Source organism: Chlorocebus sabaeus, chromosome 20, assembly GCF_047675955.1.
Source record: "Chlorocebus sabaeus isolate Y175 chromosome 20, mChlSab1.0.hap1, whole genome shotgun sequence".
Classification (NCBI taxonomy): domain Eukaryota; kingdom Metazoa; phylum Chordata; class Mammalia; order Primates; family Cercopithecidae; genus Chlorocebus; species Chlorocebus sabaeus.
The window spans coordinates 51,215,824-51,234,356 of record NC_132923.1 but is presented as its reverse complement, the minus strand read 5'-3'; the positions used below and the strand labels follow the sequence as shown (position 1 = coordinate 51,234,356).

The following is an 18,533-nucleotide window of genomic DNA, read 5'->3' as shown; positions in this document are numbered from 1 at the left end:
AACACATGTGTATGGTAAATCTTACAGGAATAAATGTGCATATTAATCAAATGAATTGATAATTATATTTAGGGGAATTCTAAGAGTTATATTCTTTCCTAATAGCCTATAATTGAAAAGTCTAATAGAATTCTAGAACATAAAGATGGCAAAGATGCATTAGATGATGTAGATTTCTTTTTTTCCTCCTGAGCAGTGGAAAAAGTACAGGATAGTTTGTTTTTTGTCCAGTTTTCAATTTAAATTCAGAAGGGACAGAACTCAAGACTTTTCTTGGAAATGAGACTACATCATAACAGATTTCACTGTCAAAAAATTCCTATCCACCCTGATATTCAGATCATATTCAGATTGCATGTTCTTTTTGTATACTTTATCCCACTTTTCCTAATAACAACACGTTTCACTCAATTCATCTATTTCTTGCTGGTTTCAAGAAGACACATTTCACTTTTGATTATAAACAAGTTCCTTGAAATCTCATTTGTTTCTCCAATAATAATGTGAACAACATAATTCTACACAAATTCTTTATCTATGTTAGAAGATTCCTGAAGTTGCTTTAGAGATTATAAATATATATGTATGTATGCTTCTCAAATTGCAAGGCCTCACTTTCTAAGAACTTTCTATGAATCACATTTCCATTAGTACTTTTATACCAAGGGTCTTTCTGGCATTATTGTTTTTTGATTCTCTTCTCCAATTTCTACCCCAAGTTACACTTGTGTCCCACAAATTTATCTTCTGTTCATCTTCTCATTATCTTTTCATATTTCAAATCTTTTTAAGTCTCCTTAACTAATGTCTCTGGTTTCTTTTTGGTAAAAAACTTATTTCAACTGTAAATTAAAAATGAATTTCATTAATGTCCAATTTTATCATTGCTTTTTAACCATTAAGTACACAACACATACAATGCAGATGTAACAATCTTTTTTACTCTCTTACAGTCATATTGCAGTTTCATAGTGGTATAAACTCCAATAAAGTTAAGAATTTTTTTTCAGTATGTGAGATCAAACTGTATACAGAGCTGCCATAACGTATAAGTTAAGCCATGTACATACATTAATACATATATACACATTCCAATAACATGTTGAAGATTTCCCAGTTTTTTTTTCTTTAAGTTATTGCTAGACATATCAAAACACAGTATAAAACTGGCCATCACAACACCCTTTTGCAGTAATGATGAGAGTGGACTAGAAATGTGATGAAAGGCACAGAATTCATAAGACTTGAATAAGTAAATCCAAATTTGTTAGCACTAATGGCTCAAACAATGTGGAGCCATTGATTTTCTCAAGTGAATATAAGAAACAGTAGTTAATAGTATTTATCCAGGCTTCTAGTACAAGACATTGTACTAGGAGTTTCTCAAGTGGAAAAGTTGTCTCATAAGGGTAAGTTACATATAAACTCCAAAGATAAGAAAGGGCAACTGATGGAAGATTAGTTCTCCTGTGGCTAGACAGTGCATTGCACTGCCTTTCTGTTTAGTGAAGTTCTACTAAAGAGAATGCCAACTTTGTGGTTGACACGGGTGATCCTTGGGTTTGGTCATGCATCAAATTAACAAATAAAAGTTTTCAAGGCCAGATGTGGTGGCTGATGCCTGTAATCCCAACGCTTTGGAGGCTGAGGTGGAAGGATTGCTTGAGGCCAGGAATTTGAGACCAGCCTGGGCAAAGGAGCGAAACCCTATCTCTACCACAAAAAAAAAAAAAAAAAAAAAAAAAAATTAGCTGAGTGTGGTGGTATAAGCCTGTTGGAAGGCTGCAGTGGGAGGACCATTTGAGCCCAGGAGTTTGAGGAAGCTATGCTCATACCACTTGCACTCCAAGATTCCATCTCAAAAAAAAAAGAAAGAAAAAAGAAAAAAAAAAGAAAAAAAAAAAAAGGTTTTCAGTTTATGGAATTAAGCATATTAAAAGCCAAGACCTAATAAGTACTATGCTGATCAAGTGCAAAGGAGAGTTCTTAATATGAATAAAGGGGTCTTACAAGTCAATTAATTCAAGAGGCTATAAGATATATTTTTTAAAAGAGTTAAGCTTATTTTTTATACAAAGAAAAAATTCCACCATCACCCATTGACAATACCCCAATCAGCCAACAGTCCATCAATGCAGAGTCTGCTGCAGTTGTCTGGAAGTTTTCATATTCTTCTTCCAGAAAAAAAGTGCTCAATTTTCATTGCCAAGGTTCTTGGTAGATTCACTTTTCACTAGAAAAAAATAAGTAAACATACAGTCAAGTGTTTATACTGTTTCTGTTTAGCTTGCTCTGTCCCTCTTCTCTCCCCCCTTCTGATGTACAGCAACAGCACTGCTCACAGGGACACACAAACCGCATTATGTCTCAGGCAGCTGGGATATACAATTCTGGCCACAATACATAGAGAAATGATGTCTGAAAGTGGCAATTATATTTTGTGAGGTAACATCCTTCCTGACTCTGTGGAAGACTTGGGAATGGTCACTTCACAATGTGGTTATGATCCATATTCATGCCACTGAATAGATCACTATTATCCAGGCCGGCCACTTGTGGTTGGAATAAATTTTTTCCATGATTTTTTTTTAAACTCAATTGAGGGTCAGTATATGTTGAGTGAATGTGGAGTGACAGAAGACTAGCTAATCGTCATCTCCTTCCTTTCACAGGAAAGAAGAGTAGAAATGGAGCTCCTCTAACACTCCTGTTTTGCTTAGAGAAAGCAAGACTCTGACTCACTCACTAAACTGAGAGTTCCTGGAGGACAGAAACTTGACCTTTCTTCTCTGTATCTATCCTCACAATGTAGAGCATGTTTGCTGAATCAATGTAACTGCAAGTCATTCTGTCTTTTAGTGTTTTTTCCCTAAATCTTCAAAATGGGAACTAGAGTAAGTGTTCTATTTCATTGTCTTGTGAAGCTAAAAGGAAATAATAGGTAGTAACTCTTTAAAAATTGTCATGGTAAAATATAGGTTATTTTGAGCTTACAGTTGTTATCTCCACTGAGTAGATAAGAAAAATAAAGCTCAGAGAGGCAGAGCGAATGCTCAAGGGCCCACAGCTTATAAAAGTTGATGCTAGAAGTACACACCTGGAACTTTGCCTCATATTCCAACTGACAAATTCCCTGGGGTTTGCTGTTGTACCTAGATTTCAGATTGTACCAGCAACCACAAGAGTGTTTACTGAGCCCTTTCTATGAGTAAGGAACTGAAATAAGTTCCATCCAGGATATCGTCCCAATCTTTGTGAAATTTTATGAACTTTAGCAGTCCAACCAGTGCCTCCAAGATAGTATAAGATTTTTTCCTCCTCTGGCTGTCTCTGTACTTCAGGCAAACTCTATTATAGCAACTATTGTATAATAAGTTTCACGTGTGTGTTCCAGTGCCTAAAATCCTCCCCTCTCTCCCTGCAAAAGGAAAAGAAAGAAAACAGAGGTAAGGAAGAATGAGGAAAGGTGAGCAAGGGAGAATGAATGGAAGATTTACTGGCCCAGTAAGAGACTGACACATGAGTAGCTGCTATGCCAGATATTTTCACTAATTCCAGTAATCAATTTTGGGTTGGATTCCTTCTCTGAAGGCTGAGACATTTTCTAATCTTGAGTTATACTAGAACATCAAAAAGTTTATTTTGCTGACATTTCCAAATTAATAGAGATTTGTAGTGGTATGGGGACATTTTCCCCTTTCTTTGCCTATTGAAGGTGCCCAGTTTTCTTCTTTGAATAGGGTTCCATTCTTTCTTCCTTAGATTGAAATGCAGCATGCTTTTCTCAATCATCTAAATCTGCTAGTCTAACAACAGTCTGTGAAGCAAGTTACACCATTCTAAGCACTTCCCACTGGATTGATATAAGGTAGGTAATCAGCCTTAGCATCCCCAATCTAGTGGACTATCTTAATAGCTCAATCTTTTCCAGTTAACCTTTTCCATTACTGAAAAGCAACAAACAAAATCTTGGCTACTGCTGATTAATATAGGCAGACTTAAAAAAAATTATGGCAATCTACAATCATAACAAATATTAGAACCACCATCAGGTGTGGGAAGTACTGATCCCAGATCAGAAACACATGTACCCTCAAATTAGGTAAGAGACAACTTGTACTATGAACTCAGGATCAAATCCAACTTTTTTACCTCCACAAAGGGAAGGAATTTCAAGGCTTTCCAAAGAAAATGCCCTCTTCTTACATAATCCCCTTCCCTCATCAAGGGATCACCCTGCAAAATATCTGATGTTGTGAGAATGTATAAAGAAACAGACACCTTGAAGTACTTACAGAAAGAAATGCATGTACAGGAAGACCTGGGCATTACTTTTAAGGTGTGTGTACTTACGATGTGACAAAACTGGTATGGTTTTAAAATCCTGTCAGATACTTTTAGTTCTTTGCTAACACAGTTCTAAATAATCCTCTGTACTAAAAGCATGAGTCATCTGTGTTCCTGTAAATAAGTCAAACATCATATACTCACCAGAAAAATAGCAAATTTTACTCAATAAGGCTCCCAGTACGCTAGTAAAGTAGTCTTTTCTTATTGCTTCATTACAGGAAGCCTTACTTGAATGTACATTCCTAAACAAGGTGAAAGGAGAGCTGTGTGTGCTGTTTATTTATACAGATGATGTTTGCCCCAGCTACTAACCTACATTACTAAACAACTTTCCCCAAAACCAACATTTGAGAGGGCAATGTGTGAATTTATTAAGAAAAAAGCAACAAAATACAAAGCTTAAACAAAGTGAAACTGGCCATTTAAAACTAAAATTCCTAATTTATTTTGAAAAAATAATACAGAATATTCTCAAATTGTGAAAAATATTAACGTCAAGAATAAAAATAAGATTTAGAGGTCCATAATTTAATATTAGAAACATCGTGTTTGCTAACTAAAATCTGGTTTCAAGTTGTAGCACTGATACAGTTTTGGTCACTTTGAAAAACAATTTTTTTCCTATTAATTTTTGCAAAGAAAAAACACTATGCACAACAGAGAATACCTTATAACATAGGTTACTGCATCTTACAGCCTGTAATGCTGGTATAACAATAAAACTTAAACCACCCATTTCAAATACTACTTAAAAAATATTATCAATCCAAGACAAAGATTCTATGCTCCTCTGGAGTTTGTTATAGCAAAATCTGGCCTGTATCTGTTTCAACTAAAATTCTTTTAGTTGAAAGTGCTACGAAATAGTTTTGGATTAAGGTGGGTAATCTTCCTCACTTCTTAAAGGTAGTCACTAAATTTTATTCATCCTCTAAAATCTTGTATTCAGAAACATATTTAGTTTACTTTAATCAGTACTTACAAATGTAGATAAGTCATTTTATGTACTAAACTTTTATGTACATTTTTTTCCAGTTCTAGTACTTCCCTATATCACAAAATCAGAGAAAATAAAACCAGTGGGTTTGGAAAAGGAGATAAAGGGTAAAGGCAATAGCATTAGCTTATTCTCAATGCTGCCAAATTTTTAAATATAACGTTCCTTGCAACATTATCTCCTTCTACAAGGTAGGATACTAGGTTTTTTTTTTTTTTTTTTTTTTTTTTTTTTTTTTTTTTTTTTTAAACCATTCAACATTTTCCTTGTCAACTAAAAATGTTTTGCAATCCCTCATTTTACAAATGTCTAAAGTCTTAACCATGGAGTATATGATCATGGACAGTTACTGAAAGACTATTAGCTTAAAAAAAAGACAAAAATACATAGAATCGCATGCTAAAAAAAGGTCATTTTATAGCCATTCAATTTGATTCATTCACTTAAAATTGGTTTTATAAGATTATATACTCTTAAAAACAGAAGAGTAGCAGCATCGCATTTACTTGGTTCTTCACATTAACTGTAGCTATAGAGGAGATCCTTTAAGTGTGTAAATATACTGGGAAAACACATATAAAGAAATAAGGGTGGACATATTTTGTTTTGGTTTCTCTAAAGCTATTCTAAGCATTACAGAAACAAATTTACACTTACCTTGGTGAAGAACTTTCATATCATTATTGGATCCTTTCAATACCACATGTAATGTTGGATACTCAATGATTACTTTGTTCCTCAAATTGTCTAGGAGACTTTTGTAAGGATCTAGTTCATAATATCTTATTAATAAAAAACAAAAACAAAAAAACAGGAAACACTGTTAATATTCAAAATACTAATAGATAAATATATGAGAGTCCTTTACATTAAAAATTTTTTAAAGGTGATGACAATTCAGTAGTTACTTCCTTATAGTATAAGTTTAATACCTTCTAAGAAAGGCAGGTACAAGAGTTATTATTATAGAGGTTCTGAAACTAAATAAAAAAATATCAAATATTCTGACATTAGGAAAGCTCTAGAACAAGTTACCAATTTTTTTTCTTTTCTTTTCTGTTTTTTGATATGGAGTCTTGCTTTGTTGCCCAGGCTGGAGTGCAGTGGCACAATTTTGGCTCACTGCAACCTCCCCCTCCCAGGTTCAAGTTAATCTCCTGCTTCAGCCTCCCGAGTAGCTGGGACTACAGGTGCGTGCCACCACGCTTGGCTAATTTATTTTGTATTTTCAGTAGAGACGGGGTTTCACAGCGTTAGCTAGGATGGTCTCGATCTCCTGACCTCGTAATCTGCCTGCCTCGGCCTCCCAAAGTGCTGGAATTACAGGTGTGAGCCACCGTGCCCAGCCTACAAGTTACCAATTTTTATACCAAGAAACAGTTAAAGACTTTTACATAACATTTATGCTGGCCGGGTGCAGTGGCTCACACCTGTAATCCCAGCACTTTGGGAGTCCAAGGCGGGCGGATCACCTGAGGTCGGGAGTTTGAGACCAGCCTGACCATCATAGAGAAACCCCACTTCTACTAAAAATACAAAATTAGCTGGGCGTGGTGGCATATGCCTGTAATCACAGCTACTCGGAGGCTGAGGTAGGAGAATCACTTGAATCTGGGAGGCAGAGGTTGCAGTGAGCTGAGATCACACCATTGCACTCCAGCCTGGGCAACAAGAGTGAAACTCCGCCTCAAAAATTAAAAAAAAAAAATTAATATTTATGCTGTCATTTTTCTTGAATAAAAGAATGAGCTAACCATTCAAATTCCTCAAATATATTTATTTTGAGCCTTAAAGACAACCAATCACCTTATAATTTCTAGTAACATGGCAATAAAATAACTGGTTATAAAATTGGCTTTTGTAAAAAGTCAATTATTCTAATTATAACTGGTTTCCAGAAATTTATATTGCTATATAAAATTTAAGAAATACACAGTTTATCATGACATAGATGCCAAATGTGTCACAGGTAAATAGATGCTAGTGGTCATTAAAGTATGAAATTCTCAAATCATTACTTTAAAAAATAAGTTTGAGGTGACTGAATATGCATCCCCAGAACATTCATTCTTGCTTGCTTTCTAGGGTAGGAGTGAAAGGGTGGAATTCTAGCTAGCTCACTAGCGTGTACATATGAGAATATGTTGGCATGTTAATGTCATTTCATGTCAAAGAAGAAAAAGCTGAGAACATGTCAACCAGTGTAGTGCAGAAGTTCTCCAGCATTTTTATTCATCTCTACCAATGACAGGTGATATTCACATGCAAAACACATATCACATGAGATATCCAGCCTAACGGCTGTAACTCCATCCTTTTATCTCCTGCTCAAAAAAGCACACTGGAACACAAGTGATCAAGAGTGAGGATATCATTGGGATACATTTAAATTTGCTGTAATTTTAAGAGTAAATCATTCACAAACTTTGGTATTTCCTAATTAGTAAAAAATTATCTGCACCATAATCACAGCTGACTAAGACATGCAGGACACTTATTAAAAAATATGATGTAGTGATTTCTCCATCTTCTGAGTTTGTCTCATGCAATCGTTTTCAAATCAGGAAAAATAAAAGGGCTTAACAAAATGCAGAGCCAAGCTGACTAAAGTTAGAGAACAACTGTAAAACCATAACTTTACTTATGCTTCCCTGACCACACACCCCAGCGTGGAATTGCAGAATATTCTTTATGTTGAAAAGAAACTTGAAATGCAAAATACTGTTTTTCTAAACCAGCCACCTTAGTGCCCACAGATCATAGAATTCATACATTCTTTTCCCTGTGTGTAATGTAATACAGATGTGCTTACAATACTTCTAAAGTGTTTCCAGCATTCAAGGATTAAATGCTTCACATCTTTTAAACATTATTTCTCTTTGAAATAAGCAGTGTTTTTTTAAAGTTAGTAGTAATTATATAAAAAAGAAAAATGAGACTGTATCAGATACCTAAGTATAAGATTAACTTACAAAGTAAAATATAAAATGGGGATAACTAAATTTTTCTTGGGAGGAAATAAGACCTGGACTCTCAAACAGGAGCTTTTCAAGTGGCATCCTACAGGCACTTGCAATAACTTGTCTTCTGCGCCTTTTAACTAAATCATAAGATTTCTAATGAAAGGCATTTTTCAAATAAGGGAATGTTTTTTACTTGTTTCAGTTTTTAGTAAATAATTTTCAGTGCATACTTAATGTTTTAAGTATTTTATTTCTTTTTGTAATATTAAATCTTAATTGGGTTTCTCCAGATTTCCAAAGTTAAAACCAAGAAGCAACACAAAAAGTTCTTCAAAGGCCACATGGGAATCACAGCCTAAAATTATTGCTGATATAACATATGTTCCTAGCAGAGGAATGTTCAGAGGTACATAAAAATTACTACACAACAAGTTAAACATGCTTTGGATCCTAAAACTGTAATGATTATACTTATTTGGATTCTAAAACTGTAATGATTATACTTAAAAAAACTTGGCTCCTGTTTTACATGCTAAGCAGGTACTGTGCAAAGCACTAAGGATGCAAAGATTTAGAAGAGGGTTGTTAACTAATAAATTATTTAAAAAATATTTTATGCAATGAAAATCTGGTATGTCGTATGGTTTTGATTAGAATCAATGGATTTTAATTAGTGTTTAGCCTAAAATGTTGCAAACTTCTAATCAGCAATATGCTATTGAGTGTCAGTAAGCTTCTGTGCCACAGCTTTCCAGCCTGTTACACGAAGCGTTCAGATTTCACTAAATAATCTTTTAGCTGAAATTCTGAATTTCTTAGATTTTTCTACAACAAGTGGTTACTCTTAATCAACCATTAATATTTACCAGTAATTTAAAAGTAAATTTTGCAAACTGTTCATAAAGAAAGCCTATCAGACACATATGGGGTTAACACTTTATGGACTTGGAGTTTAGTTAAATGAAGTAATAACTTTTATTGGTTGTTTGAGTTTGGAGTTTAACACTGAGTTAAAGTTCTGGCTCCATCATTCACTGGTCTATGATCCTGGATAAGTTACTTAAGTTATTTAATCCTCAGTTTCCACGCTTGAAAATGGGGATAATGACAGTATCACTTTAGAGAGCTACAGTGAGGGCTAAATGAAAAAACACAGAAACTGCTCACACATTTATTTAAGCCCTAAGCACATGTGTTTTATATTTTTATTTACCAAAAATAACAACACTTTCCTATAGAAACTTCAGTTCAGGACAAAATCACTGAATTTCATTACCAGTGAAGATACTGCCTTTATGTGCATTTTGCATTTTAAATGTAGCCTTACAACTTTCAGTACGACCTTTAAATCATTATTTTATTGTCACATTTACTTCCAAGAAGATAAAGGTACTTTGAATGTTTCTGTTTCCATTATCTTGAGGCAAGTTTTAAGAGCCCAGCTTTGCACTGCCTAAAACATTTAGGTTTAGCTCCTTTGCAAGCCATGAAGTTACTGAATCCTAAGGGACAGCTTTATCTTTTGGAAATTTTCACGAACTCTGGTATTTCCATTAGTATAATATCTCTGCTACCATAAGACAAACTACTTAGGTTTGGAGGAATTAAGATACTAACATCTGTCTTTTTTCTTGCCCTCTGGGACCCTTCTTAGACATTTCCTCTTGTAATTTCACTTGTTCACCCTCACAGGCTCACTGGCTGACACTGCTCTGGGCAGCCTCATGGGGGCATTATGAGGGCAGAATTGGCTCAGTGGGCCAAAGAGGGGTTACAGTGACATTATATAAATAAAAGTTGTCATGATAATCAAGGGTATGCTTTTAATCTTGACTCTGTCACTAACTTTCAAAAAAATGGGCCAAGTTCTTGAACTTCTTTCTCCGTACTTTATTAGCAAATTAGCGTGCTTTTTAAAAAAAACTCCTCATAACCCAAAAAGACAAGTTTTTAAAGAAAGGAAGTCACAAACTACTTTATGTCCCAACTGACACTCCATGGATCATCGCCCCTTCCACCTCCTAAAAAATATCAAAACTAAGTCTGAATTTCTCCAAATTTAATCTGTGGCAGACCCTAAGCCACAGTATCTTTCCACTAAAATAAGATCACTGAATTAGGTGATCGCCAAGATCCCTTCAGCTCTAAATTTCTACAATTTTGTATATTTATCTGGCAAAGGTAGCACTTAACCTATATTTTTTCATAGTTGTATTTATTTCTCAATCTCGGTTTCTAGATTAAAACAGTTTTAATTATTCTTTTATTTACATTTTAAAAGGTATTATTTAAAATTTCTCCAAGTAATACTTCTGTGTAACAATTTTGCAACTCACAATATTTAAGTCATATAGAAAAAGATTTTGTCAAAGTTAATCTTTTTCTCACCCAATCTCTCTTAGTTTTCATATTTTAAAAATCACAGTAGTTAAATTAGTGGTTTGCTGCACTTTGTTTTGGGATTTTTATGTACCCACATAAATGAGGACGATACCTGCTTAACATGGAGTGTAGATCATGAATTGTGTAGTACAGACATATGCCTTAATTCAGAAAGCTCACCAGTTCAGAACTGCATTTGGTAAATATCCTATTCTAACCATGATATTTAAACTATGGATGTGGTTAAATAAAATGGGCAACTATGTATTTTAAAACCTGTTTTAAAGAGGGGCTTACAAGGCTCTGACTTGTTCTAGATATTATTTCTTTGAAATCTTTTCTGATTTTTGTTGGTAAATTCAATTACTTTTAAATCCACAAGGCTTGAGTTCCAGTCTTATCACTGGTTCTTACGAGCTATGACTCCAGAAGGAGACTCAGTTTTTCTCATCAATATAACGGTAGGAAAGATAACTGCTCATGGGTTAGTTTGTAAGGACTATAATACAACAGGTGAAAATGTTTCCAAAGTGTAACTTGCTAAGCTAGCATCAGTAATAAGATTTTATACTCCAAAAGTAATTTGGCACTCCTAGCAAGGAAATGACATACTTACCAGGAATTATATTTACGATTTATGACAGAGACAGAGACTAGTTAGTAGAAAAAGCAGGAACTGAACTCTGTTGACAAACAGGTCTGAGTCCAAATCCTAGCCTTATAAACTGTACAAACTTAGTTTCTTTGGGTAAGTCAATTTTTCAGAGCCTAAGATTCCTAATCAGGTAAAGTAGAAAAGACATAGTATATACTTGATTAGAATTAATACATGTGAAAATGTTATAAGCATTAGTCTGGCATTTATTCCTCAATTGATTCCTCAAATATTTACTTAGCGTCTACTATGCACAGGTAGTCTGCTAGGTAATGGAAGTTCATAACTTTATGGGGGGAGGCAGACAAATAAACAACTATTGCATTCACTGGCACAAGTATCATGATAGAAATGTAAAGTTACACTGGCTAGTAATGGTTTTTCCTTTCTATATTTAGTACTCTTTTCAAGATCACTTGTAAGGCAGGTATCATGGTAACTAACTCCCTCAACACTTGCTTATTTGAAAAGAATCTTATTTCTTCTTTGCTTAAAGAAACTTAGTTTAGCTGGAAATGAAATGCTTGGTTGAAGATTTTTTTCTTTAACAGAGTTGAATATAGGTCCCCAAACTCTCTGGCTTGTAAAGGGCTTCTGCTGTTAGCCTGATGGAGGTGACTCATCTCTATAGTCATTCTGTAGGTGACCTGCCCCTTCTCTCTAGCTGCTTTTCATTTCATTCTTTCTTTCATTTCAACCTTGGAAAATCTGACGATTATGTGTCTTAGGGATGGTCTTCTTGTGGGGAATATTGCAGGGGGTCTCTGTATTTCCTGAATTTGACTGTTGACCTATCTAGCAAGGATGGGGAAGTTTTCATGGACGATATCTTAAAATGTGTTTTCCAAGTTGTTTGCTTTTTCCCCGTCCCTTTCAGGGATGCCAATGATTCGTAGATTTGGCCTCTTTACATAATCCCATATTTCTCAGAGGTTTTGTTCATTCCTTTCATTCATTTTTCTTTATTTTTGTCTGCTTTATTTCAGAGAACCCATCTTCAATTTCTGATATTCTTTCCTCAGCTTGGTCTATTCTGCTGTTAATACTAGTGATTGCACTGTGAAATTCTTGAAGTGTATTTTTCAGCTTCGTCAGATCCATTAGGTTCATTTTTACATTGGCTATTTTGTCTGTCAGCTCCTGTATTGTTTTATTGTCCTGAATCTTGATGCATTATCCTTAGCAAACTAACGCAGGACAGAAAACCAAATGCCACAGGTTCTCACTTATAAGTGGGAGCTAAATGATGAGAACTCATGGACACAAAGAACTAGGAACTAGGGGAAGGTGGAGGGTAGGAGGAGGGAAAGGAGCAGAAAGAGTAACTATGGGGTACTAGGCTTAGTACCTGGGTGATGAAATAATCTGTACAACAAACTCTTGTGACTTGATTTTACCTATATAACAAATCTATACACGTAGCCCTGAACCTAAAAGTTAAAAAAAAAAAAAAAAAGTAAAGCTCAGTAGATCCTCAGTAAATATTGTCTCTTGTTCTGTTGTTGTTTTGTTTTGAGACAGTCTCGCTCTGTCGCCCAGACTGAAGTCCAGTGGCATGATCTCAGCTCACTGCAATCTCCACCTCCCAGGTTCAAGCGATTCTCCTACCTCAGCCTCTTGAGTAGCTGGGACTACAGGCATGTGCTGCCATACCCGGCTAATGTTTGTATTTTTAGTAGAGACAGGTTTCACTATGTTGGCCAGGCTGGTCTTGAACTCCTGACCTCAGGTTATCTGCCTGCCCTAGCCTTCCAAACCTCTCTTGTTCAGTACCAACATCCAAATGTTCTTTGTTCTTGCAGGCTGCACAGGGCCTTCACTATCTAGGTACTTCAGTTCCTAACCCTAGCTAACCCCTCCCCTTAATTGGTTTGTATTCTTTTTTCGCCCAATTTTATTGAGGCATAATTGACAAATAGGAATTATATATATTTAAGGTATACAATTTGATTTTTTTTTTTTTGTAGAGATAGGGTCTCCCTATGTTGCCCAAGCCGGTCTCAAACTCCTGGGCTCAAATGAGTCTCCTGCCTCAGCCTCCAACAGTGTTGGGATTACAGGTGTGAGCCACTGTGCCAGCCTCAATTTGATATTTTGATGTGTGTATATGTTGTGAAATGATATCATAATCAAGCTAATTAACATATCCATCACCTTACATAGCATTTTAAAATTTTTTCTTGTGATAAGAACACTTAAAATGTACCCTCTTAGCAAATTTCAAGTATACAATACAGTATTGCTAATTATTTGTTTCTTAAAATCCTTTCTCCTCCATGCACTTTTCCCCCCTCTAATTAATGTAGGGATTTTAAATCTTAATCTTTAGTCTTAATCTTGCTAACAAAACATACATTTCCTTTGAAGCTAAAACTGAATGCAAGTATTTCATCAGTACAGACTCTTACATCTTCAGACTTTATCAGGATGTATATTACCTTGCAAAATATGATTAGGTTCCTCAGAGAAACTTTTGCTGAGAGGTTCAATAGTCCATGAATTAACTACATAATAGAATGGTATTATTTTAGAGTTGGCAGGAACTTATAACCCAGTCTCTTTCGTCTTCCAGTTAAGTATCTTACTCAGAGTCACTCAAGAAAATGCAGAGTTGGGCCTATAAAGCCAATTTTGTGATTTTTTTCCACTCAACTGTGTGTTTGTTCCTTCATTCCTCACTCAACAAGTATTTACTGAGAGCCTACCATGTTCCAGACACTGTTCTTGGCACTGGGAATACAATGGTGTACTACAAGGTATTTACTAGCGGTGAAAGGACAAAGACTTTCTAGGAAGAAGGTATATGTGATATGTGTGAGGTAGAGATACGAAGAGAGAGTTAGGTCTATGAAACTGGGTAGAGAGAGGATATGTTTAAAGTACTGAGCACAGAATGGATATCGGAATACACATAGAATTCACAGTTTTGGTGCCTAACATTTAAATTGGCCACAAAATATTCTATAACGTAACTAGGATGGGTAAGTTTAGTAGATTAACATTACATTAAAATATCACTTGTCTTTAGAGAAAACTCATATTTTATATTTCACATAATTCCCTTAACCAAGAATCAAAATAGTATATATTTGAAGTGAAATGATCACTATAGAAATGGTAGGCTTGCAATCTGCTAAGAATTTGACCATCACATCACTTTGGATCACTTTAAATACAGCCTCTCAAACTAACATTCTCAGGTTCGAAGTTACTGAGACCTCAATAGTTGAGTTTATATCTGTCTGGTAAACACTCAGCCAACTGTGCCAACTAGCTGAGCTTCAACTTTCTTAAAACTAAGTTAAAAATTCTTACCATAGAACTGCTATAACAAGAATACTACATATAAAGCCCATTGCATCACTGGAAGAGTATCATCTTTGAGATGATAAAGTTTAGCAAACCACTCTACATATTCCCTTTCTGTGTGTGGACATTCTTCAGATTAACTCTAACAATTTCTAACCCTTAAATGATGCTTCCTTTGTTCTGTAATCGAATATAGAATTGTTATAATCCTTAAATGATGCTTCCTTTGTTGTTTGTTTTATTCTCGCTTTCTTTTAGAATCTATATCCAAAATGTGGTCAAAGGTTAATGCCATTCTGAACACATACTCATCCTGACCATGATTACTTTGAAAAATAAACAACAATCCCAAAAAGGTATAACAAAGAACTGTGGTTCGGTTTCACATAATCTGAGAACATGCATTATGATTATTTATGGTACTGACAGGTATGTACCATATTGCAAAGAACATACTAAGGCTTTGAGTGCAGGCAGACCTAGGTTTGAATCTAGGTTCCACCACTTAGTGCTTACACAGTCACAGACGGGCTATCCATTTAATTATAATATACTTATAACATATAATATAATTACAATATGTATAAAGTGCGTATCAGAGTACCTAAACAGTAGTAAGGCACTCAATAAAAGTTTGTCATTCATACTTACTATATTCCATAAAGATACCTATTAGCCCCCAGATTTAACCTTGGTTTTAAATCACTCTTGCAGGAAACAATTTTTGTGTGTGTTTGGGAAAACTTATTCAGGGTCTTCACATTGTTTTGCTTAAAAAACATAACCTAAAATAATTGTGAAAAACAATGATACTTTTGTATATCCTTATATTGACAACCTACAAGTTTAAGTAGATGCAAAGAACATAATTTATGGTGTACTGTGAATATTGATGATTTAAAGTGAAATATATCACCCTTAAGTAAATTCACTAGACTCTAAGTATCATGGTAATTTAACAGCAATATCATCCACTAAAAAAAAATAAATAATGGCCATGTGTGGTGGCTCACACCTGTAATCCCAGCACTTTGGGAGGCCAAGGCGGGCAGATCACTTGAGGCCAGCCTAGCCAATATGGCAAAACCCTGTCTCTCTACTAAAAATACAAAAATTAGCCAGGTGTGGTAGTGTGCGCCTGTGATCCCAGCTACTTGGGAGGCTGAGGCACAAGAATCGCTTGAACACGAAATCCGGAGGCTGCAACGGGCCAAGATTGCGTCACTGCACTCTAGCCTGGGCAACAGAGTGAGACTCACTCACTCTCTCTCAAAAAAAAAAAAAAAAAAAAAAAAAAAAAAAATTATATATATATATATATGCATAAGCACTGCTTTCTAAGTTAGAAATCTTACTTGTTCTTGGAACCTTGTTTTTCCATTCAGATTCTCTTGCAGAATTTTATACCAAGTAATATGTTTACACTTGACCTTCTCTGTAACAAAAATGTAATGAAAAGTAAAATTTAATTTCATTACTTATGACCTTTATGTTTTAAATAATAAAATTTCTTCTGAACTGAATAATTTTAACTATTATTAAATCAAATCGATCAAAACAACACAAATATATTACAAACAAATTGTTTTTTTTTGAAAAATATCTCTTAACATGATGGATGAGCACTGATGAGGGCATCTTCTATTAAAGGCATGGTTGTTCCCTATTGATTCTTAGATTAAATGATTTCCCCCCATTTATCAACTTGGTATCCATTAACAGAATCAAATTTCAAAAGGAAAACAAGAGGAAGTTTATGTAATCCTATCTAGAGAACAAGCTCTTATTCTTCACTAATTTTTCATCACAGTTATTTTCAGGGGATCTTAGGCAGAAATGTCTCTGGCTGTTTACATAAGAAAAGACATCTGAAAATAGTTAACACTGTTCTTAGAAATTCTGGAATTCCTTCAGTGTTCTCCAGTATATACTTAATTCTGCACTATTCTCAAAATAATTTTTAAGTTCTAACTTTTAACACACATCTTATAAATTTCCTAGAGTATCTTCAAAGCATATTTTTCAATTATGCACCATAAGTCTAAAACAAAGTCATCTAATTTTCCATTTCTAGTTCAATTAGGGAAAGAGCACAGACTAATATCTTTAAGGAGGTAAAATGTGATTTAAAAAAAAAAATCCATTCTAATATCAATTGCCGTGTTTCTTTATAGAACTTCAACAACTCAATTGAATATATCTACCAAAAACTCACTATATCAAACATGTTAGACATTGTGTGGGAAACAAAAATGTCCTCAAGGAGTTTACCAACCTGGCCGGTGTTTCCCAAAGTTTGGTCCCAGGAAAAACTTATATCAGGGTCACCCTTGGGAGGCAGAGATTGTAAAATAAAATTAAATTAAATTAAAAAATTGTAGGTTTCTGGGTACTATGTAAGATTTACTAAACCAGAACCCCAAGAGAGTGGTTTGGAAATCAACATTTTCAACAACTGCCCTAGATGATTATGATGGATACTGAAATCTGAGAAGCATTGTTCTGAAAAGAAATACGGCCTACGTGTGCCACTGGGGAGAGGTTTACAGGAAGGAAGAATAACTGGCCAGTAGTGAAAGGGGGTCTTTGCTTGCTAGTAAGTGGGTGCAAGTCAAAAGAGGTCAGGTGGGCCTCACCTGAGGCCTTTACATAGGTAAAATCAATTTCTCAAAAAGGAGATAGGAAAAAGCATTTTACCTCTTCACTTCACTGAAAATGATTTTAAAATATTTTAGATTAAAAATCCATAAAGTTCCAAGGAAAGTAAAATAGCCTTAGTTTTTAAAATTTAAAAACATCCTCTCAGCATGGAAATAAAATAATCCAAGAGAAACAGCTCGTACTTTTGCTGGTTGCTTTTCAAACAAAAAGCATTCCAAAATTATTAACTAAAACCAGCACAGGAGGAAACGACTAATAGGCTATGTGCAAGTACAACAGGATAATATGCTCATGAACAGTAAAAATTTTAGTGATATCCATGAAATCAAAGCTTAGGTAATACTTTAACCTAGGCTTAGGTTTAAATCTAAATTCTTGGCTTTATATGAAAAATTCTGGAAGCAAACTGAAGGCAAAAGTTTGTCTTTCCATCAAGAAATGATTAAGTCTGGAGTGTCCATGCAAAGATGCCCCTGCCCTCCACTAGGCACTTTTTATGCCTTGTATTTTAAGCATCTATCTTTTGTGGTATTTATCACATATCAGTCTTCCCACCTAGACTATGAGCTCTTTGAGGGCTAGTCTTTTAGATGTCTATATATCCCTAGGGATTAGCACTGGGCTGATACATGGAAGGGGCTCAATGAAAATTAACTGAATAAATGAAAAATACAGACCTGATCAATCTTAACTGATACTTTAGGTCAGGTTCATGTATCAAAAAGCCTGACCTCTGAGCAGGTACTACACTTTCTGAAGTAACTTTTAAATTACACTGGGCCCTGTTACAATCTTCTCTCTCTCTCTCATTTCACATGTTGAGAACTGAAGCCCCCAACTGTTTACATGATATACAGATACCATGTAAACCAATAAAAATCCCTTTAAAGCAGGGATCAGCAAACTATAGCCTGGAGGCCAAATCCAGCCCACTATCTGTTTTCATAAATAAAGTTTTACTGGACCATATTCTAGTCATGTCCATTCATTTAAGTGGTCTATAGTTGCTTATGTGTTACAATGGCAGAATTGACTAATTATGACTAAATGGCCCACAAAGCTGGAAAATACTCACTATCTGGCCATTTATAGGAAAAGTTGCCCAAGCCCTGCTTAAGGGTATTAACGTGGCATCAATACCTAGCATACATCAAGCATATATATACATATATATATGAATTAGCACACTTATTAAAAAATTAAGACTGAACACTTG

At 34.9% G+C, this 18,533-nt stretch overlaps 1 protein-coding gene across 2 annotated transcripts in view; it reads right to left on the bottom strand.

Moving 5' to 3' along the window:
- Positions 1-919: 919 nt before the first annotated feature.
- ZNHIT6 (zinc finger HIT-type containing 6) overlaps positions 920-18,533 on the bottom strand; it is a 54,033-nt gene continuing 36,419 nt past the window's right edge. The window contains exons 9-10 of one of the 2 annotated variants that reach the window (XM_007978090.3): positions 6,005-6,129; positions 920-2,233 (exon numbers count right to left, since the gene is read on the bottom strand). In XM_007978090.3, coding sequence (XP_007976281.3) covers positions 2,193-2,233; positions 6,005-6,129 — 166 coding nt within the window. In that variant the 3' untranslated portion in view covers positions 920-2,192. Of the gene's footprint in view, positions 2,234-4,459; positions 4,593-6,004; positions 6,130-18,533 lie in introns of those variants that run through there. The other variant, XM_073007145.1, reaches the window with a different exon arrangement.